Source organism: Furipterus horrens, unplaced genomic scaffold (genome assembly GCF_987537825.1).
Source record: "Furipterus horrens unplaced genomic scaffold, mFurHor1.1.pri manual_scaffold_7, whole genome shotgun sequence".
In the NCBI taxonomy this organism is placed as follows: Eukaryota; Metazoa; Chordata; class Mammalia; order Chiroptera; family Furipteridae; genus Furipterus; species Furipterus horrens.
The window spans coordinates 29,068,528-29,091,178 of NW_028327177.1; the positions used below are offsets into that span (position 1 = coordinate 29,068,528).

The 22,651-nt window shown below is 38.1% G+C and overlaps 1 protein-coding gene across 3 annotated transcripts in view; it reads right to left on the reverse strand.

The window, feature by feature from the left end:
• MTDH (metadherin) overlaps positions 1–19,159 on the reverse strand; it is a 59,725-nt gene extending 40,566 nt beyond the window's left edge. For all 3 annotated transcript variants that reach the window (XM_090283538.1, XM_090283537.1, XM_090283536.1), the window contains exons 1-2: positions 18,423–19,159; positions 5,948–6,049 (exon numbers count right to left, since the gene is read on the reverse strand). In XM_090283538.1, coding sequence (XP_090139664.1) covers positions 5,948–6,049; positions 18,423–18,803 — 483 coding nt within the window. In that variant the 5' untranslated portion in view covers positions 18,804–19,159. The remainder of the gene's footprint in view (positions 1–5,947; positions 6,050–18,422) is intronic.
• Between the last annotated feature and the right edge of the window lie 3,492 nt (positions 19,160–22,651).

Consider the following 22,651-nt stretch of genomic DNA (forward strand, 5'->3'; position numbering starts at 1 on the left):
TCATAAGTTATGGTATACTACAGAAGCAGCATGGCTCTCAACTCACAGCCTTTAAAAATTTACAAGAAACCTTTCTTAGGAACTTCTTTTACCTAACCCTGAATTCGTTCCTAGATATGGTTCTTATCTTTCCAACAGCCTAATAAATTAATTCCATGTGGAAACCCTTCTCACCCCAGGCTTAGCATGTTTAAAACCAAGTTCACCAATTCACTGTATTTCAACCTTCTCTTGCCACTTCCTGCCTGATACAACCAATGTATCATGGAAAAATGATGGTCTAGGGCAGAAGTTCTGGTTCTGGTCTTGGTTTCACTATTCGTTAGTTTAGACAGAAAAGTTTAGGGGCAGGAGTGAGGTGTCTCTGGTAAGATATTCCTTCCTTTATATAAAACTATTTTGTTTACCTTAAAGGGGACCTTGAAAATTAATTCCTTGGGTGGGAACCTGAGAGATCATGAAGTTATTGACTGTGGCACAATGGAGCCCAAAAGTTCAAGAGTCCAAGACCTAGAGAATCATATTAAAGCACTCCAGGTAACAAAATATATACTTTAACAAATCTAAAAGACTATATTAAGAGTTTAAAATAGGCATTCAGCAAAAAGGGGCCAGAGAGTTCATATTTTAGGCTTTGCAGACTATAGGGCCTCTGTCTCAACCACTTGACTCTGCTGCTGTAGTACAAAAATAGCCACAGACAATAATAAAGGATAAGTGTGGCTGCGTTCTCCAAACCTTCAAAAATGGGCATAGAGCTACAATGGCCGGCAGATCATGATGCACCAATCCCTGATTTTAAAATTATAGTTTCTGGACTGTATTATGAAAGGTACAACACAAATGTATGTAAGTTCTATGAATGCAGGTAGTCTCTATTTTGCTAAGAGCTGCTATCACTTACACTTGTTTAAAACCTACAATGCCTCAGAGCAGTGGTTCTCAAACTTCTTGATCATAGGATACTCTTAAAACGTATTGAGGATGTTAAAGAGCCTTTGTTTATGTGGGTTATATCTATGAACACCTAACTTATAAATTTAAACTAAGAAAATTTAGATAGTTATTAATTTATTTCAAAATGATTATAAATAATTACATACTGTATAGTTATACCTATAAATACAACTACAAGGGAACCCTCCAAAAATTTATTCATTTACACGTTAATCATCATCAAAGTCCTCTCCATTTGACAGAATACACCTATTGAGATGTTCTTCCCGCTGCTCAAAACAGTTTTTGAACTTGTCAATTTTGATGCCTTTTAGTGTTTCTGCTGTTTTTTTGTTTCATCTCTTCCACACTAGCAAAATATTTCCCTTTGAGGACTTTTTCCATCCAGGGACACAAACAAACAATAAGTCCCTCAGGGTGAGACTGGGTGAATAGGGAGTGTGAGGCACAAGGATCTAAACACTGAGCGCAGTGTGGGCAGGTGCACTCATCAATCACCCATCATGAAATGGGAAAACACACTGAAAGAGTCTTTAAAAAAACTCACTGAAGCTGAACACAGCCTCTCACAACAATGCCAGCTGGTGCACTGATACAGATGGGTTCCTAGAACTCCCATCTAGCGAGGGAAGCCTGTACTACAAGAGGTCCATCATCCAGAAGATAATTCCGTTTTTTTTGTGGGGTCTCCCCTCACATATTTTCCAAAACAAAAACATTTTAGTGAGAAGAGTGGCATGTTTTACATTTGCAATTATCTTTAATGTCTGGCTTCATAAAAGACAGCTGGATTTGCGTATCTGCTTTGCATTCAATTTTCTGATATGTTATCTAACTGACGTACTGTACATGAAGAAACTCTGGCTACACAAGATATGAAAGCAACCCAAGTGCCCATCATAGATGAGTAAATACAAAATTGTGGTACAGATACACAATGAAATATTATCTGGCTATTAAAAAAAAAAAAAAAAAAAAAAACAGAAATCTTACCATTTACAACAGCAAATGGACCTAGAAGGCATTATGCTAAGTGAACTAAGTCAGAGAAAGACAAAGACCATATGACTTCACTTGTATGTACAATCTAATGAACAAAATAAACGAACAAACAAAACTGAAACAGACCAATAGATAACAGAGAATAAACTGATGGCTGTCAGAAGGAAGGGGGTTGGAGAACTGGGTGAAAAAGGTGAAGGGATTAAGATGTACAAATTGGTAGTTACCAAAGAGTCGCAGGGATGTAAAGTACAGCACAGGGAATATAGTCAATGATAATGTACTAACTATGCACAGTGCCAGGCGGGTACTGGAAATATCGGGGGGAACACTTTGTAAAGTATATGATCATCTAACGCTATGCTGTACACCTAAAACTAATACAAAATAATACTGAATGTAAACTGTAATTGAAAAATAAAATTAAAAAATCTGGCTATATACACAATATGTAATTAGAAAAGGGAGCAGTATTTTAATAGTTTTTTAAAGATAATTGTTTTATTATTTGATATTATACCAAAATTAGTGGTTGCCAGGAACTGGGGCTAAGGGTAGGAAGGGGGAAAATGGGGAGCAATAGCTAATGGACACAAGATTTTTTTCTGGGAAGATGAAAATGTTAAAAAATTAGATTGTGGTGATAGCTGTAAATACGCTAAAATTGTACACTTAAAAGTGAATTTTATTACCATAAAATATCTCAAAATAAAGCTGTTTAAACAAAAACAAAAAACAATGTGTCTAGACCTCGGAGAGGGTAAGATATAAGTAAAGAGATCTGAACCACAGGCAAGGCCTTTAAGGTTATGGTCAAGGTTGTGGAGTAAAAGAAATAGGGTTTTAGGTTCAGAAAGAAAAAATGTTACACCCAAACCTGTTAGTTAGCAGTTTCATAAAAACTGTTGCAATGTGGAAACTGCATCAATGAACTTTCCATATTCTATTATATTAAAAATCCATTGGTTTATCTTGCACTTTGAATGACTTTTGAATGAAACTAGTATTTATTTTATTATTATTATTATTTTTTACTATAGGTAAAGTGCAGTAAAGAATACCACTACCGGTAGTTTGGCGTCACTGCCTAGACTTGCGTTAATGAGTCAGCAATTTTACCCACTATTGCTTTTGCACCATTAGTGCAAATATCGAAACAACGAAAAAGGCAAATGCCTTAGTTATTATAAAAATAGTTTTGTCTTCTACGAACCTCTGCCTCAGGAAAACTGAGGGAGTATTACTTACTAGAGTTTTGTGATCTTGGGCAATTCATTAAACTTTTTAATGAGCTGTATATAAAAAAAAAATACCTCATCTTCCAAGTTGTTAATCAGGGTTAAGATAGGTGAAAGCATTTTGTACACTACACAGTATCATAAAAACATAAAAGCTTATTAATATATATAATGAATGGTTATCAGTATTTCATTGATGTCAGGACATCACTGATGTCATCCTGAACAACCTTATGGTGACCACATTTTATACATTTTTGCTTCTGTTGTTTTTGTTACTAAGGATCTTTATACTTTTATCTTAATTCAGACCCTTACAATCATAAATGTAAGAACGATTTGTTAATCATAAATGTTGCGCCAAGTTTCACATCCTGATATACCCAATCTATATCTAAGTTTTTATCCATCTCCACTCTACCCTGAGCAGTCAAACTTGTCTGGGGGTTTCCCTTGAATATGTCTGAATATGTTCTTTTGTTTCAGCTGAATAATATCTAATTGTGTTCATTCGTTTCTCTCTCCTATCACAATTGCCCCCCACCTCTACTTCTACTTAAGAGTCCAATTAAGTCAATCTTCTGCCTACCCAAATTGGATAATTTACCTCCTCTGAATACCTGACACTCAGTGCCTTGTTACCTGATCTCTCTCTTGGGCTTGCCTTTTCTTAACTAGACTGTAATCTCTCAGAGGGTAAGTATATTTTACATATCTCTTTATTCCCTTCAGCATCTAATAGCACAATGCATTCAGCCTCGATCATGGTGCTATGTGTCTCTACTGGAGACTAGCATCAAATACAGACCTTTATGGGCCCAAGATCTGTAACTCTTGTATATACTTGTATGTAGTTTCAGACAACGTTTTATCTATGAGGTTTACACAACTGACAGAGCAAGGTATTCACTACCACAGCTTAGAGTGCAATTCCTGTGTGGGCAAACTACTTCTCAAAGTGCCCAGGATGTGGCTCTGAGAGAAAAACAAATGTACGATAATATGTATTATGGTGAATAAGTAGATCTAAGATACTGCTTGTTTACAAAGATAATAAGAAGTCTAGAAACATCATTTATTATATTTTAAACACACAAAACACAGAGCAATAGCATAAAAAAAACTACTTGAATTGACTCACTTGGACTGAACCAAGTTAAAAAAGCATAAATTCAGGATGTAGGATGGCAAACAGAATCACTAGCCAAGTGTTGCCACATTTATTATTGTGCAAAAAGTGAAATCAAATAGGCAACAAACCAAAAGTAGAAGCTTTATTCTGAAGAAAGAGCAGCAATTGAGAGGTGATACTGACAAGTGGTTAAAAATATGCACGGCCTTTAATATTACAATGAGCAAAGTTCAAATCCTAGTTCAGAAACTGTATGAAATTAGTGAAATCACAAAATCCTTCCAGGCTTCAGAGCCCTGATCTGTAAAATGGGACATTACTATCTGTCTGGCAGTTTTTAAAGGGATTAGAAATAATATAGAGCAATAAAAAGCACTGACTTTGAAGTCAGATGGATCTGGGTTAGAACGAACTGTACTTTTAACAGCATAGGTAACTTAGGCCTTAGGTTTCTTATTTATAAGATATGTATAATACCACATTCTCAGTGGTCTTATGATGATAAATAATGTGCATAAATATTCTATAAAGTCTTAAAAGTACACCCAGTAAGTGCTCAATAAGTTATCCCTACCAGATACATGTAAATTTATTCATACATATACACATACCTTGCCATACACAATGCCTGCCATATTATATACTTAGTAAATACAAACTATTATAATTATTCCCTAACATAAGAAATTTCAGAATAATTATAAATGTCAAACTGTGGTTTTACATCCTGATTCACCTCACTATATATGATTAATCAATCAGAGGTAAATGGTAGTTCTTTAACTATTCCAACTACACATTTTTCAAAGTAATTCAGGGAGTGAAAGCAGGGTTAAAATGCTCACTAGTAGAGAGAGAAAGCTCAGAAATAAGGCAATAGTAGATGGGAGAATTATACATCTATTTTAAGCATTATGAAATTGTGGCAACCATTTCATACCACTATTCTACAGAGCTGGAGCCGCTGCACCCTATCCTAGAAACCATTTACCCATCTGTGGTTGTTTTCCAGTTGTTTTTCCTGAAAAGGAGTTATGTGTGCACAGGGTTAAAGAAAAAGAAAGGAGGGAGGACCAGAGGAATTAAATGGAACTTCTCTCTTCCACAACAGAAGGAAACTCGGTTAACAGTTTCTTGTATATTTCGTCTATTTACAAACTAAATGAAGTCAAATAAAATGGGTCAGTTCTAACACTGGCAACTGGGAAATAAATAAAATCCCAGGAATGTACATTTTTATGGAATATGTTATTGTTTTACTTGAAAACTTATGAGTGCACACCCAAATCTTTAAATAATGATCTGAGTACAGAGAATTTTATTTTGTTAAAAAAAGTCAAACTATGTCACAACAGAATATCATATGACAATTTTGCTAAGCTTTTTATGCCAGAAATGCACTATTAACAAAGGTAATACAACTGTTTTCAAGTAAGAGGTATATTTCATATCTGGAACCTTCACCACTTATCCAACAACTATGATAAATTCAGATCTTCAATTTTCCTTTAAGGGAGGTGGCAGTATATGTACATTTTTGTGAAACAAAAAAGCAACACTTTTTATATGTCACTCTATGAAGAGCCTTGCATCTAATTTTACATAATCCCAAACTTACCTTTTCATTTTTCTTATCTGACTCTAACGGGTGCTTTGCTGTTACACTTCGAGGACTTGGGACAACTTCCTCCTCAACCACTTCAACCGTCCGTCCATTCGGCTGCACAGGCAACAAAAAAGACTCGTTATCAGACTGCTTGGTAGATCAAACCAAAGACTCGTACTCAGGAAACAGAATATACTACAATCAAATTCTTCCCCTGACCCAAATTAAAAAGGGTTTTGTTCAGGCATGTCATCTCACATGTGATGGATTATTTACTAACCTAATATCTGTTTTATAATATAATAATAAACTTAAAACAAAATTATGTACCATAAATCTATTTTCTGACCTCACCCAGGTATCAGTCCTTTGAACAAAAAGTAATGGCATGAAAGGAAGAAAAGGAACTAAACTGTATTTGTACTCTGACCACTAAAACTGTGTAGTCTCAGAATATTTCACTCATTATCTTTTTTCTACATCTATAAAATGATAGGTCTGACTCATTCAAAAGCCAGTGACCGTTTTTTAGTAAAGGGCCAGATACAGCCACAGATGAATATAAATGAATGAATATGGCTGTGTCCCAATAACTCACAGGGGGAGGGCCAAATCTGGTCCACAGACCATAGTTTGCTGCTGATATCTGTATTAGTTAATCTCCAATGACCCTTGTAATTCTATAATTTAATGGCACTATTATTTTGAGATTAAGAAACTTTACAAACCCACTGCCAGTTTACAAAGGTTACTTCAGCTCTCCTAACATTCCTAAAACAAAATAATAGCACTTAAGAGATGTTAATGAGTAAATTAAGTCTGGGAATCCCAATTTTGAAGTTTAATCATAATCTCCTGGGTTTTCTTTTTTTGTGTGTGTGTGTGTGTGTGTGTATGTGTTTTAATAAGTATTTCTGAGCTCCATCACTATTTAGATTCAGGAGTTTGAAGAATGGGCCCAGGAATCTATATTTTAATCTCTTCTTTCTGGATCCACTACTTTTTCATTTGCCCATATTCAACACAGTAAATTAGTAAATCAATATACTAGTTTCCATTGCTTTATTTCCAGTTTTAGCAGAATAGACTTCTAACAGACTACTCATTACAGCAGAGCTATACTCAAGAAAACAACATGAATGTTCAAAAGTTTCTATAATGTGACATTATCTGCATTTGTACAAAATTATCAGGGATATGCAGTTGGAAAAAGAGACCATTATTATTCTAAAGCCCAATTTGTAGGCTTCCCAAAGATTTATGGAAGAAAAATCAAAACAAAAACTGTCTTTTAGCTGATTAAATTCCTTATTAATCCAAATTTAATCTGGGTTTTAGCCAACATTAAAAAAAAAAAAAACCCTCATATTTTAGAGTTTTCTTTGGAGTAAAGCAGGCTCTTCAACTGTTTATAAGGTAATTAGAGTTATAAGAACTAGGATTTTTTTGTTTGTTTGTTTGTGTGTATCCCCCCATTCAAGGTTGGCTGCCACAATCAGACAGAAAGCGTGAGCAAGGACCTTTCTTTCTGCATCTGCACTGGAACCTAAGCTCCAGTAATTGCTTCATGTCTGTCAAATAGATGCATTTTAAACAACTTTTTAAAGTCAGACAGCTAATGCCAAAACCAGGTCACCTCACTTTCTTCTATGCTGTTTTGCCATTTTAATGCTGCCTCTAATCTCTGAGTTAAAGGTTGGTCCAAAAAAAGACCAGCCATTGTTAATATAACGAGAACAGTTTGCGTGACATCAATGTAACCTGGCAGCCAAGGAGAGTGGACTGGTATGCACATGCGTAAACATTACGACTTCACTGTACTGGTCAGTGGGGGCAGTAGACGCCGTTGAGTGAGCATGTGCACTGTGTGGCCATCGCATTCAAAATGACTGAGCGAGTACAGCAACGAATCTGCATCAAATTTTGCGTTAAGCTTGAACATTCCTCAGCAGAAACTATTCGGATGATTCAGAAGACGGCAGCTATGGGCAACTGGTGACTGGCAGCTTCATCAAGACAACACGCCTGCTCATGTATCACATCTGCAGTTTTTTGGGAAACATCGTATCACCCAGGTGACTCAGACCTCCTACAGCCCAGATTTGGCACCCTGCAACTTCTGGCTTTTCCTAAAACTAAAATTACCTTTGAAAGGGAAGAAATTTCAGACTGTCGATGAGATTCAGAAAAACACTATGGGGCAGCTGATGGCGACTAGGAGAACTGTGGGAGGTCCCAAGGTATTTACTTTGAAGGGGACTGAGGCGTCGTTTCTTGCATATTTTTCAATAAATGTCTTTTTCATATTACATGGCTGGATACCTCTGGACAGACCTTGTATGGATGTGGGGAAGGCATTTGTGGGGGGGAGGGGCTGCAGTGCACAAAGAAAGGTAAGAAACACCAAAAAGGAGTTTGGACTTAGAGCCGTATTCATATTAGAAATATAAAATTTTAATTCTACTTTCCAGTATCACCATCTCATGCTATTTCTTAGTTCATATTATATTCTCTAGCCAAACTTACCTTTTCTGATTTCCTGTGGCCAGCCTCACCTTTCTATATAAGCCTTACCAACTAACTGAATGATCTTACAGCTCCAATTCAAGTTTCCCATCTCTAACTGGCAGCTCAAAAGCTCACATCTGCAAAAACTTCATTTAACTAATCCTTCAGGAAACTCTTCATCATAGTTACTTATAGAGCACCTACATTTTACTCACATAAATGACTACAATGAGTCATTTAAATTTACTTACTAACTGCTGAAAGATGAGAAATTAAGTAGTTAAAAACTATCTTAACCTACTAAAATATTTAATGCAATTCCTTTGAGAAAAAACTGCAAACACTTTTTATAGCCTCCCAAGCGAAAGATGAAACAATCTTTCCCTTTAAACAAAGTCTTAAGTCCTCGATTAGTGAGTGATCAGCAGCAGAAACGCTCAGTTTCCATTTCATGGGCCCTGAACTGATTTTAGCAGGCAAGCCAAAGGCGCTCCAACCTCTGCCAATTTTACTTCCGTCTCTGCAACATCAATTCATGTAAAGGCTCTAACTGTAGTTGTTCTCTCTGGTTTATGCCCATTTCCCAATTTTTCACTAAGTCTTGGGCTTTATGTAGTTCTCATAATTACTGGGATTCCATAAGTCATCAACAACTCTCCACAAATACCTGATTCCATGAAACAATGTCTTTTATCCCCAAAGTAAAGTCAACAGTATTCTTGGGTAGCAGGAAAAAAGGACACACCATGGTGGTTGAGCCTCTCCTAGTTTTCAGTTTTCTGGAAAACTTTGAGGTGCTCCCCTATATAACCAAAGTTAATTTCATATACAGCATATAATCTATATTTTAAAATAGACATTCAAGAATGTTCAAATTTGATGAAAATCAAGCAGGAAGGAAAATATCATTTCTTATATGGATAAACTCCTTATAGACAATACCATGTCTGTCTTATTATTATACTATTCCCAACTCCCATCTCAGATCCTTTTAAAAATTACATTCACAAAAGAATGCTGTGTGTGTGTGTATGTGTGTGTGTGTGTGTGTGTGTGTGTGTATTGAGAGGGGCAGTGATAAACCAGAATAAAGACACTGGCTGACAATCAGGAATATAAAATGGAGGAGGGGCCACATGGCAGGGGAGCAGAGTTTTATTAATCCTTGATTTCAAGGGAAAAAAAATCATGTGAATCAACTTTCAATTTATTAATTCCATAAATGCTTATTAAGTATGTAAGTATGAGGCACTGAGCTATGGACCTCAGGAACGATGACACAGGAAAGAAATTTGAATTTCAGGAGTTTAAAAGTTTGGAATAAGAAGATATTCTTAGTCCTGGTTGGTATGGTTCAGTGGACTGAGCGCTGGCCTCTGAACAGAAAGGTTGCTGGTTTGATTCCCAGTCAGGGCACATGTTTGGGTTGTGGGCCAGGTCCCTGGTTGGGGGTGTGCAGGAGACAACCAACTGATGTATCTCTTGCACATCAATATATCTTTCCCTTTCTCCCTCCCTTTCCCTCTCTCTAAAAATTAATAAATAAAATCTTTACAAAACAAAGATCTTCTACTCCTCTTGAGCAGCCTTTATATATTTGTTAAACTGGTTCTAAATTGCAAAAGACTCTATATCTAAGGTAAACATATAGAAGGTTTAACATCTGATGTCTAAAATTAAACCATTTAAATCCCATTTTCACTTGGTTATATAAATTTTATTTCTAGCCACAAAATGTAAAAACCATTGACTTCAAATTACTTAGAAACTTAAGTTTGGATACTAGAAGGGCAGTCTACCAACTACCAGAAAAAAAAAAAGAATATATAAAGACCATGGGCTGTAGAGTTGCATAAACCTGGGATTAAGGTACAGTTTCTGTATTTAATCATTGTGATTTTAAGCATTTTCTTTGATTTAACCCTCAACTTCATTATTTGTAAATATGAAGAAAATATGTACTTGTCTTATATAGGTTTCTTGTTAATATAATAGTAAATGACAGAACATAAGAAAGCATATTTTGCTTAAGAAATAGTTTCTTCCCTTCAATATCTTTTCCTCTCCAAAGCTATGATGGCCCATTGCCTCATCCAAATGTTTCAGCACTCAGGTCATTTTTCGTATTAACAAGCTCAAAATAAATGTTAAATCCTAATGGTCAAGAGGGCCAAAAACAGCACACCCACTTACCCTTCAGATCCAATACTTCAAACAAATTCATTTGGGAAGTTAACAGAATTCAAACAATAAGTAAATACAGCCTCTCAGAGGCTAGAGATAGTCCAGGCTTGCTCTAGAGACAGCAATATAATGTCATCTTTCTTTTTAAAAGACTGCTTCAAGTTTCACAATTTTCTAAGAAAATTATATAATATTCACTTGTGTTCATTAAATTAATATCCAGGAAGTGAACACAATAGAGAAATATGCAGTACACTTGAAACAAAGACAAGGGAGGCACAAGGCCTGCCCTCAAGAAGCTTAGAACCCAGCAAAGGAAGAAAGCAGGTTTAGAAAAGCACACAGCACACACAAAACAAAAGGTGCATGCTGCTGCCTGCCTGTTCTCTCAAGATATTCAAGAGGCATCATTTTTAGCTGATAGGTTAGAGTGGCATCATCTTTAGCTGATAGATTAGATTATCAGATAGCCTGACAATAACTAATAATTTCCCAGTATCTGCCACGTGCCAAGAGCTTTGCTAGATGCATCACATGCATTATCTCATTTAATGGACAAGACCTAGTCTTGGTCAGTTTCTTAGTTTTTTTTTTTTTTAGTTTCTTAGTTTTAGTTGTGAAGAGTTCTGATGCAAATTGAAGATAGAATAATTTGTTACTTATCTGAAAGCACAAAATATGTTTTTTTTCTGCCAAATCTGCACATAACAATTACATAAACTAAACATACACATAAATGACAGATTTGGTCACAGTAACTTAGTAACATTTTAAAATTCATCTCCAAATTAAGCTCTTAATAATTGAGGGAACCATCTTATAAAGATGGTCTATAATTCAAATTTGCAAAATCTTGCTATATGTCCTCAGGTATTTCCTTTAGTGGTACAGAAAGATCCTTGAGCCTTCTAAACAGCTAGCCAAAAACACAACGCTTTTCAAGGATTCCAAATAACTGTATCAGAGCTTCAGGGTTACTTTTATAGAATAGAGAGATAATACTCTATATGTCTGTCATATGTCCAAATCATGCTAAAGGTGATTTTTGAAAACTAAATACAGCACTGGTTTTCTAGGTTTTATATCTAATGGGCACTGAGATAAGGCCTACAGGTCAGAGAGCAGACATATCCACATACTTCTTTCTTGGGTTCTGATTGATGCCTTCTGGAATACTGGCATTTGTGGAACAATTTGAAAACCAGCATAACTGGAGAGAAAACAGTAAATTTTAAAACTGGTCAAATTAACATCAATTCCTTATTTAGGTTTCTTGATTTTGTTTGAGTAATAATAGTAATTTGAAAATACTTTCAAGGCTTTCATGACCTTGAGAAGTAGTACATGAGTCAATAATGCCAAAGCACAACAAAAATAAGTATTCAGAGGCTTTATTGCTGCTCCTGGTATCTAAGATCAGTGCAACTATGAAAGGTCTTTTCTGTCAGAACTATTAAAGGTGTTATCTGCCAGGCCTCTGGCAGAATAAATGATGTAAAAAAAGTTCTGTCATATAACCAAACACATGGAGCCAAATTCTGGAACTTTTGTAAAAGTCATTATAATTTTCAGCAGAAACTTCTGATCCTAAAAAAGTAAAATTTAAAAACAACAAAGTTGTAACTCACTGGGAAAACTGAAGTTGTTCTCTGAATACAATATATTATCCTGGAACATGCTATTGGAAACAGAGAGGTATAATGGAAATAACAGTGAGTTCTTAAGACTCAAAATTAGGATACTGTTTTACCTTTGAAACTCTTTTTTGCTTTATAACATTGAATAAATCACTGTAAGATTTCTTTTCTGTAAAATCAGGAGTATTTGTTTTACTCAGGATTTCTTAATCAAATGATTATTCAAATGATTAAATGATTAATCAAATGATTAAAACTAAGGGAGCTAGTGATTTAACGGTAAAAAGAAAACCCTGTACGTGGCAAGTGATATAATTTACCTTTTACTAATACCTGGGATAATATGAATATGGCAAGACCACTATTTAAGAATAAAAGACAAAATTCTATTAGAAATATCATAAAAGACAAATTTATTAACCCAATAACATTACCCAATTAAACTATAAAATGTCATTTTAAGTACTCTCTTCAGCACTTAGTTCAACAAGTATTTATCAAAGGCTCTTATATGCAAGGCACTATTTGCCATTATATATCATCAAGGCTCATAATCTAGCAGAGGGAAAAGACCCCCCCCCAAACTAAATGGATAAGTAAATAATTTACAAATTGTGAATAACTCTAATAAAGGAAACATACAAGGGGCTGAAACAAAAAACAGAAACACCCTATTTCAAATAGGGTGATCAGGAAAGGATTTCCTGGGAAGGTGAGTTCTAAAGGCTGATAAAAATATGGGACAAATGTTCATAAGACCTCATGGAAAGGCACTGGTTTGTGAGAGTGTGTGAGGAACCGAAAAAAGATCACTATAGTTGGGGTAGCAAATGAGAGGAAACTAACTCAAAATCATCTTAGAAAGAAAAGCAGGCGCTGGGCCACATAGGAAAGAAGTCTAGATTTAAAATGCAAAAGCTACTGAAATGTTGGTTTTAGACAAGATCAGGTGTTTTTTTTTTTATTAAAAAGATTCCTTATTAGTGTGTTGAGAAAGGCAGTCAAAAGAAGCTACGTGCTGTACAAGTGAGCTAAGGTGACAGTAAAATAAGTAGTCAGATTGAATATATATTTTGGAGATAAAACTGATGGTACTTCCTGATGGATTAGATTATGAGGTGACGAAGGCACGAGGATGTGAAGGGGAAGAATCAAGACCGATTCTTAGTTTTGGCATGAGAACTAAAGGGATGGTAGATTCACTTACCATTTACAAAAATAGAGAAGACCAGGAGAGGACAGGAAATTATGATTGTTTTAGAGATGTTAAAACTTGAGACAAATGTCAGTTTTCCAATTGAAGATATCAAATATACATGTAGACATGAGGTCTGAAGATGAGAGAAACAGTCCAGTTACAAATACAGACTAATAAACAGTTGATCCTCATTACTTGGGGATTCCATGTTGGCAAATTTGCCTACTCACTAAAATTTATTTCTAACCTTCAAATCAATGATCAGGTGCTGTCCTGATCATTTGTGGACAAGCACAGAGCTTTAAAAAAAAAAAAAATGAGTCACCCTACAGGTAAGTTCCCAGGCAACTCTCTGCCTTCTTGTTTTAGCTCATATGAAATATAAAATAAACATATACAAAAACTAACTAACTGGTTAGCTAGGGAAGGCTTTATAGTAGAGGTAGCATTGTAGTTGGGCCTCATTGAAGGATAGGTAGAAATTTGCAGAGATATAAAGAGGACCTTTTAATAGAAGCAAATAATATGAATAAAAAAATAAGAAGTCTAGCTAATGGTAATGCCTTGGGGGTATAGTTAGAGATAAACCTAAAATGAGGTTAGATCATGAAGAGGCTTGAGTGCTATGCCATAGGCTAGATATTATTCAAGAGGTGATGGGGAAACTACTGAAAAGATGTGAACACATGAAAGTCACCTGATTATAGTTGGGCTTTAAAATTTTTAACTGGCATGAGTGGGTATAAAGGATTGGCAACAAAGAGACTGGAAGCAGGAAAACCAGTTAGTATGCTGTTAGGATAGTCTAAGCAAAAGGTACTAGAGTCCAAATGTAGGGCAGCACCAGTGAAACTGGAACAGAAGTAATGACTACAGATGACACTGCATGCTATCAGAATGACCTACTGGCTGTGGAAAGATGAACCATACAAAATTTTAGCCAGATGAGTCAAACATAGACATCTTCCAATGTAAAAATAAGAAGGTGGCTGATAAGGCACAAAGAATAGGAATGAGTTGTAGAACTACTTGGGTGGGACATCTTACTATATATATAAATAATGCAATTAATAATTATTTATTGAGTACCAAGCACTGTGAAAAGTTATACAATAGCAAACAAAATAAAACCACTACTCTTTTTCATTCACTGAGCCTACAGATATTGACAACTGCCCTATGCCAAATCTTTATAAGAATTCCTACATTAACAGAAAAATAACCTGTTTACTAAAATGAATTTTCTTTGAAGTTTATCCTGGTTATGTGCTTCCAAGTTGAAATCCAAAGCAACAATTGTTAAAGACCAGTTATCTAAATCTCACATCACCTAAATCATTGCTCAGATTAAGTCAAGTGAAAAATTTTTACTGAGTGCCTGTTTAATACTCACATTCAATTGTCCATCAATAGATGAGTGGATAAAAAAACAACTATGGGACATTTACACAATGGAATACCACTCAGCCGTAAAAAAGAAAATTTTACCCTTTGCAACAGCATGGGTAGACTTGGAGAACATTATGCTCAGTGAAATAAGCCAAAGAAAGACAAATACCATTTGATTTCACTCATATGTGGACTCTAATGAACAAACTGAACTAACAAGCAAAACAGAGGCAGAATCAGAGAGAGAGCAGGACCACAGCTATTGTGGTGGTGGGGTCAGGGGGTGGAGGGATCTAGCAAAAAGGAGACAGGACTCGTGGACTTGGACAACAGTGTGGTGACTGCAGGGGGAGAGGGTGTAAGGGAGTTGTGTGGTAATGGAAAAAATACAATTAGTTAAATAATAATAATATATTGACTCACAATGATTTCCAAAGTGCCAAGACTAGGCTCAGTGAAAAGTGTCACCCCCTTCACTTTTAATAGGGGAACACACTGCAATTCATACCCTAAAAGACCTATGGCAAGATATTATTAGAATATAAAAACCAAATGAATACAAAAATATCAAAACATACTTATGAACAGATTTTAAAAGCTAAATATCACCAATTCTAAAAATAAAAACAAGCTACTAGAAGCAAATTTTGAAAATCTTTGCAGCAAAATTTGGTATTACTTAAGAGAAAACTAAAAATAATGGAAGAAAAGGAAGAAAATAAAACTGTAGTTTACATCACTGAATCCACTTGAATAAGTGCACCCTAAAATGCATATAAAATGATGCAGTAATGAAGAGATGGATAAGATTGAACTTGACTGCACTCAGAAATCTCTTATACTATAGTTCTTATGGCCCTATTCTCAAACTAACAGGCAAGGATTTACCAATGAAACTTGTTAAAAATGCAGATTCCCTGGACCCATTCCAAAGATTTTGAATTTAAAAGATCTGTGGAGGAGGGGTTCAGGAGTCTACAAATCCTAACAAGTATTCAAAGCAACTCTACTGCAAGCAGTCAGGGGTAACACTTTAGGAATCCTGCAGTGTTTTAACTCAACTAAGATCTTCAACTTATAAACAAGATAAGCTAAACAGAGCAAGGTTAAATGCCTTACTCAAGTTTAGAGTTCCGATCTCTGCCAGGCTAACAGGGTTGGGCCTCTGCCGTCTCTTCAGTCTCTCCCACTATCCTGCTTCTACCCATTTTCAAAGTCAAATTCTGGGATTGTCCTTCACTGTCACCTGGGCCCACAGTGTGGTTGCACTCTTAATTTTTTGAGTATACCTTTTTCCACAACAGTAGTAAAAAGTTGCCTGGGGAGAAACTGAGATTTTACTTTTGTATTCCCTTCACAGTGAAACATATGAATACTGTATTCCTTTTCACAAGAATTTGCAAGCAATATCTTGCTGTTCTCCAAGTAAACATTTAGCACAGTGCAAAGTGTATGAGTACAAAAAAAAGGGCATTTTATTCTTTTTAGCCCTATAAAGCAGTGCTTTTCTGTGGGTCATGCCTCTTATAATTGTGACACCAATTTAGTGGGTCACACATCTTATTCAGGAAAAACACAGTAGGTAGATACATGTTGGGGGCAGCTGTAATGTAAATATTTCTTATTGTAGGTTGCAGTCAAAAAAGTTTGAAAGCCACAAACTCTAACACATCTTTACCATTAGGTAGGCAAAGATTTTCTCACCCAATTAACATTCAGCCATTTGGTTTTTCTTCCCATTCTCCACCCCCAAAACTAATAATGTTTATTCATTCCCCCACCCCTCCCCACACCCGTCCTTCATTCAAATGGAAAGGAGAAGTGTATGTCTTAGGTCTGATGAGCACTTTTCACAGTACAAGTTTCCCAGGAGCCTGTGTTCTTCAGATGAGTCATCTGAGTTATGATGCACTTCGGATGGGCTCTTGGAACACCTGTCTCTCAACTCGTCTAGCCTATCTGAAATTTTAGACACCCCAAAGAGGGCTTTGAAATGTTCACAACCACTTCATCCATACAGGGATTAGGTTTACTAATAGATGTGGCGTTTTCAAGATCACCTTTCTTCATCCTGGGGTCAGGTTCTCTATTTTACCATAATATTACTTTCTGGTAATCCTTGATGCTCTCTACAGATTTAAATATAGTTACATATGCTCCAAATCAGTACTGTTTTCTCTTCTACTGACTAAAGGTGGTATTCATATTGACAAAGTTGTACCCCTTTCTAGGTTTTGTATGTAGCTTGCATCTACTCGATCAGCACACAAAATGTGAATCCTTATCTAGGCCTAATAATGCATTAACTGTGACCTGTCAAGTCTAATATAGTATTATTCTTTGTACTGTTACCAATAATACTCTCACTACTTTAGTTTGATTTCAAATCCCACTTCCTCTAATAACTTCCCTAAATTCTTCCGATTGAATTAGTCTCTTATCCTTAAATGGCACCCATCAGTTTATGCAATATTAGATCTATCTATTAATCTTTCTCTTACACTAGTCTCCATGATGGACTCTTAAAACGTCGACGTATGCCTCCCACTGCCCACCAAACACCAGAGTAAATTTTGCACAGCAAGGCATGGGTTAATTTGCTTTATCGCAAGTTGAGTGGATATATTGTAAAAACAGGTTACGAAGTGATTCTAGTTGTGCAGACCCTTCACACTCTATTGCTCAATTGTGAAGTACTTTTTAAATAAATAGAACTATTAAAGATATAGCGGAAGAATGGCGGGGAAATGGCAATCAAGAATGCAGAAATAAAACACGAGGCATAACACTGTGATGCTCTCTGCATTTCCACACGTGGTCCGGTAAATCGGTGCCCGAAAACTGTCAGCCGGCACCATTCTGCCCTGTCATCCCCTTTTGCTCTGTCTCTAAACCTCCCACACCACTTTGCGTAGCCTGCCTTAGCTGTCTCCCAGAGCCACGTACCCCAAAGTCTATCAGACACGCGACTTCCCCCCTGCCTCGCTCCCTCCCGTTCCGGCCTCCATTGGCCACATCCACAGGAATAAGAGCGGGCAACCATTTCCCTTGAACAGTCCCTACTAAAATGGAAGCGCGTCCAGACCCTGGTACCTTTAATCCCCTGTTAAGCCCCGGAGTTTTTAGTTCACGGTATTTCCTTCAGTGGCTACAGTCTCAATGTGACTTGAACCAGACATCTATTTTCCAGGCGCAGTCTTTCCATAACTTCCCCACGCCACCTTAAGGTCCCATTACACAGGCAGCCACCCCCGCTGGCCTCAAGGAGAGTTGGTCTGTTCTTCTGGCGCTTAAGGTTCCCGAAAATGGCTTGACCTCTGGGTTATTTTATTTAAACATACCCCCGACCGTCTAACTTCCTTCCTCGAGACTGTCTTACCCACCCGTCTGATACTTGCCGAGTTTCCACCATTCCCCCAAGTAACGTGTCCACCGAGCGCCTCCTCCGTCTGGGAGACTTGCGTCCCGGCTCTCGACTAACCTCAATCTTTTCCTTTTCTATCCCGGCCGGAGCGGCGGGGGCTCGGCGTCCCGCTCGCCCCTCCTCTCCCGCTGCTCCTTCCCTACTTACTTTGGGCTTCTCTGCCAATTTCTTGCGGTTCTTCTTCTTCTGGTCCTCGCTCCTTAGATTCTTCAGCAGGACCATGTCGTCAGGGGCTGAGGCCGGCGCGGCCGCCCCCTCCTCCCGCTTGCGGGGCGGGCTCCTCCGCTTCTTGCGGGCGCCGGCGCAAGCTGCGGCCCAGCCGTAGCCCAGCAGGAAGATCAGCAGCAGCCCGAGCGCGACCGTGCCCACCAGGATCACCCAGCCCGGGTATCGCTTCGGTTCCAGCCCCAGGTCGAGGCCCAGCTCGGTGCGCAGAAAGCCTAGGCCGACCGAAAGCATTTCTCGCAGCCGAGCCGAGCCCTCCTCGGCCTGCTGGGCCAGCTCGTCCTGCCAGCTCCGTGCAGCCATCTTCCCTCCCGTCAGAGGGACTCCCAGGATGACGCTGGGGCGCAGAGACGCCGAGGAGGAATCAAGAGAAGCCAGGAAGGGCCGGGCCGACTGCCTCAGGCCGCGAGCATCGTGGCTGCCCCTCGCGCCGAAGCCAGGGATCTGCCGCTGCGGCCGCCAGGAGGAGAGGGGGCTCCCAGTTCCCCCCTCTCAGCCTCACTCCGCCACCGCCAGGAGGAGGGGGGGCGGTGGGATGGAGTGTCTCCAGGGGCGGCCGCTAAGCGGCGTCTGGGCGCCAGTGCCAGGCCCGGCTATCCTCCTTCGGCGGAACAATGGCGGCTCCGGCCGCGATCCACGCCGCGCGGGGACAACGGGCTAGGGCCACGGGTCACGTGGGAGCCGGTGGGCGGGGCGGGGTGTGACGTGGGCGCGGGCCGGGCGGGGTGGCAGCCGTTGGGGTACGGGCGCGGCTGGCGCGGTTGACGGTGACCCTTTAGGGCTTGGTAGAGGAGCCCAGGCTGGGGACCGGGGACTCTGGACGGCAGACTCGGAGGGGTTAACTGAAGGACGCCTCTGCGGGAGGGTGGGTGACTTGGAGCTGGGGGACCTGGCGCTTTGAATGAGTTCAGGGGAGGGGCTCCCTTGGAAGCCAGGGGGATGGGCGGGGCGGGGCGGGGCGGGGGAAAGGAGGGTGAGAAGTGAGGACCAGGGTCACAGGGTCTAGGTCAAAGTCTACCCAGTAGGAGTAGGTTTTCTTCACTCTAATTCTGGGAGCAGTAAGTGGAAGCGGCTGTTTTTCCCTGAGTCACTAGTCGGCTAGATGCTTCCAAGTGAGCTTAGCTGAGTCTGAGGCCGGGCACTCTTATTCCATGGCCCAGGTTTAATTCACAAAATAGGTATTTTTCTTCAGGGCCAACTAATACCAACTGCGTGCCTACCATTCGCCCGCCTGGCTATGGCGCGTTCGCGTCGATGTGCTCATTAACACTTTCTCTCGCTGTTGTTACTCCCCAGAATTCAAAAGTTCGTGGGCGGCACTATTTTCCTATTAATTTGTAGCTTTAGTAAGAAATAAGAGAATCACATTAGATTGTGTTTACATGTAAAAGTAGTTTCCTCGTTGCACTTTAAGCTTTTATAAAAGACCACAAAAGCACTTGTAAAAAATTATATTTTTATATGCTGTGTTGACTGTTAGGAGGATATGAATTACCTTTTCAGATTTTAATGACAAAGAGGATGTTTGGGATTACCTTAGGGTTTTAAAGTTCCATTAAATGATAATTAGCATGTAAAAAGTGAACTAATTAAAATACAGGCTTTCTCAAAGAATAAAAAGGGGATAAAAGTAGTAAGACCAAATGCCAAAAATGTATAATAGAATGTACCTACTTTACAACAGTGTTATGATGCATGTTGTGATTAATGGGTGGAAGAGATTTGTAAATAATAAAAGCAAAATACTGCTAAGGTTTTTATAGACTTAAAGACAGTGAAGATTATGAGGCCCCAAACTTACAAGAGGTCATCAGGATCCACTTTAATTCTAAAAGGTTCCAAATTCCACTTATATTTATATGAGATTTACAACCATACATTTGTGTTTTGTTTCCACGAGAGTGGATTTATGAATTAAGCTATTGTACAATGATACCAGATTTTGCTTGTTCATTTGGCAGCCTAGGCAATTATTGATTATGTAAAATCATTATTGCTTTTTTTCCCCATGACTGTCCTTTAACCTTAAAAACAAAACAAAGTATGTGTTTACTGTATTTGGTAATACGGACACAATCATTTGTATACATAACTTTATAGTTATCTTTCCAGGTAAGTATACTTTAAAAACAAAAATGAGATCATTCACTGTTTACTGTTTTGCATTTAACGTGGTCATGAACATTCATGTCAGTTGATAAAGCCCATTTGATAAAGTTCACAGAAACACACCTGTAAGTCCCACAGTTAGATTTATTAACTTGCAGCAGAATGAAATTTAGGTAAGATTTAAATGAAGCAATGTTTTGAAAGATGCAAAGCAAAGCAGACTGTGCAAAAGAATTAATATCAGGTCTGGGCCAGAGTAAACTCAGAATCCTAATTTTATGGAAATGGCAAAGTTAAGTGTATAAACCAATATTAATTTAAGTTATACTAAAGAATAGAAATCATTTATTTGATCAAAAGGGGCGTCTGCCCAGAAGACACAGATTCAGGAAGCAACCTAAATTGTGTTCCAGGAAGAGAAAGGGGAGACGGCCTTTTGTAGTGAAAGTTCCGGCCCAGGTTCCCAATTAGGCCCATTTGACATAAATGAGATATCCAGTTTGTATACTTCCTATTGGTCTGAGTCAAGTAGTTCCAATTGGGCGGGACAGGTCTTATTCCATTGGTAGAAAGACAAAACCAGGAATTCAGTACAATAGTTGACTCAGCTGGGTAATCAAGAAGGGCATAGTGTGGGAAGCCAGGAGTTCAGTGTGAGATTCTTCCTGGTATGTAGAATACATGAGAAGCCACTCTCAGCAAATGGCTGCCAGGCTGTTATTTATAAAATATAGGCCCTCGGTTGACCATAGAGTGTCCATGTCAGCTGATAAATTCCTTCCTGGGACTCAACATCAAAGGAATCTTCTCAGTCTATAAATGTGAAATGTTTCTGAAACATCTTACCTGAAGCACCTGGGTTGTAATTAAAGACTGCATTTTCTAAGAGTCAAAGTGACTCAGAATGGAATACCACTCTGAAATAAAAAATAATTAAGTTTAAATACATGCAACAACATAGATGAATCTCACCATAATTATGCTGAGTGAAAGAAACCAGGCAAAAAAGAGTACATATTATATAATTCCACTTATATAAAACTGGACAACGCAAACTATAATGACAGAAAGCACATTGGTGGTTATTTAGTGGGGACGGGGGAACAAGGAGAAATGGGAGGGAGGGATTACTAAGGGGTACCAGGAAATTTGGAGGAGTGACAGATTGTTCATTGTTATAATCGTTTTATGGGTATATACCATGTATGTCAAAACTATCAGATTGTATACTTTAAATATTATAGTTTAATTTTTGTCCACTATACCTCAATAAACTGTTCAAAGAGTGACCCACATGGCTCAGATCCTTATAAGACTGTGAAGTTCCATTCTCACTGACGGGATTTCTAAGAGTTTCTGCCAATCTATGACTATATAGAACAAGGTTTCTCAACATGAGAGCCTTGATGTTAATGATAACAAAAGAGGTTTTGTACATTCACTTATTCTATTTTCTGGTTTACTGTACTTTAACATACTTTATTGTTGGATAATCAGATTGTTTACGGGTTTTTTTGTTTGTTTATTTTATACACTGTTAAGTTCATTTCTGTCATGAACATACTTGTAACTAAATCTTTCTCAATAACCATTAATTACTTCTTTAAGACAGAATCCTGATACTGTAATTGCCTGAGCCCTAGCCCACGATATGTGATTTAACTCTTTTAATTTGGATTTTTTAAAGCCTCTCACTTCATAGAAGATAAGAACGAAGCTTCAAAAGGGTTAAGTGTTATGCCCTAGAGTGGCTGAGTTCAGAGTAGAACCCAGTCTTCCCACCACTCTTGACCCCTTGGTTGCTTTTCTTTTTTAGTATACTGTGTGATAAGTTCTTAGGAATCATGTGTAAATTTGTCTGCTCAGGGTGCCATAACAAAACTATAGACTGCATAGCTTAAGCAACAAAGAATTTTTTCCTCACTGTTTTGGAAGTTAGAGGTACAAGATCAACGTGCCAGCAAGGGTGGATTCTGATAAGGACTCTTCCTGTCTTGCAGATGGCCACCTTCTTGCTGAGTCCTCACATCTTCCTGTGAGGA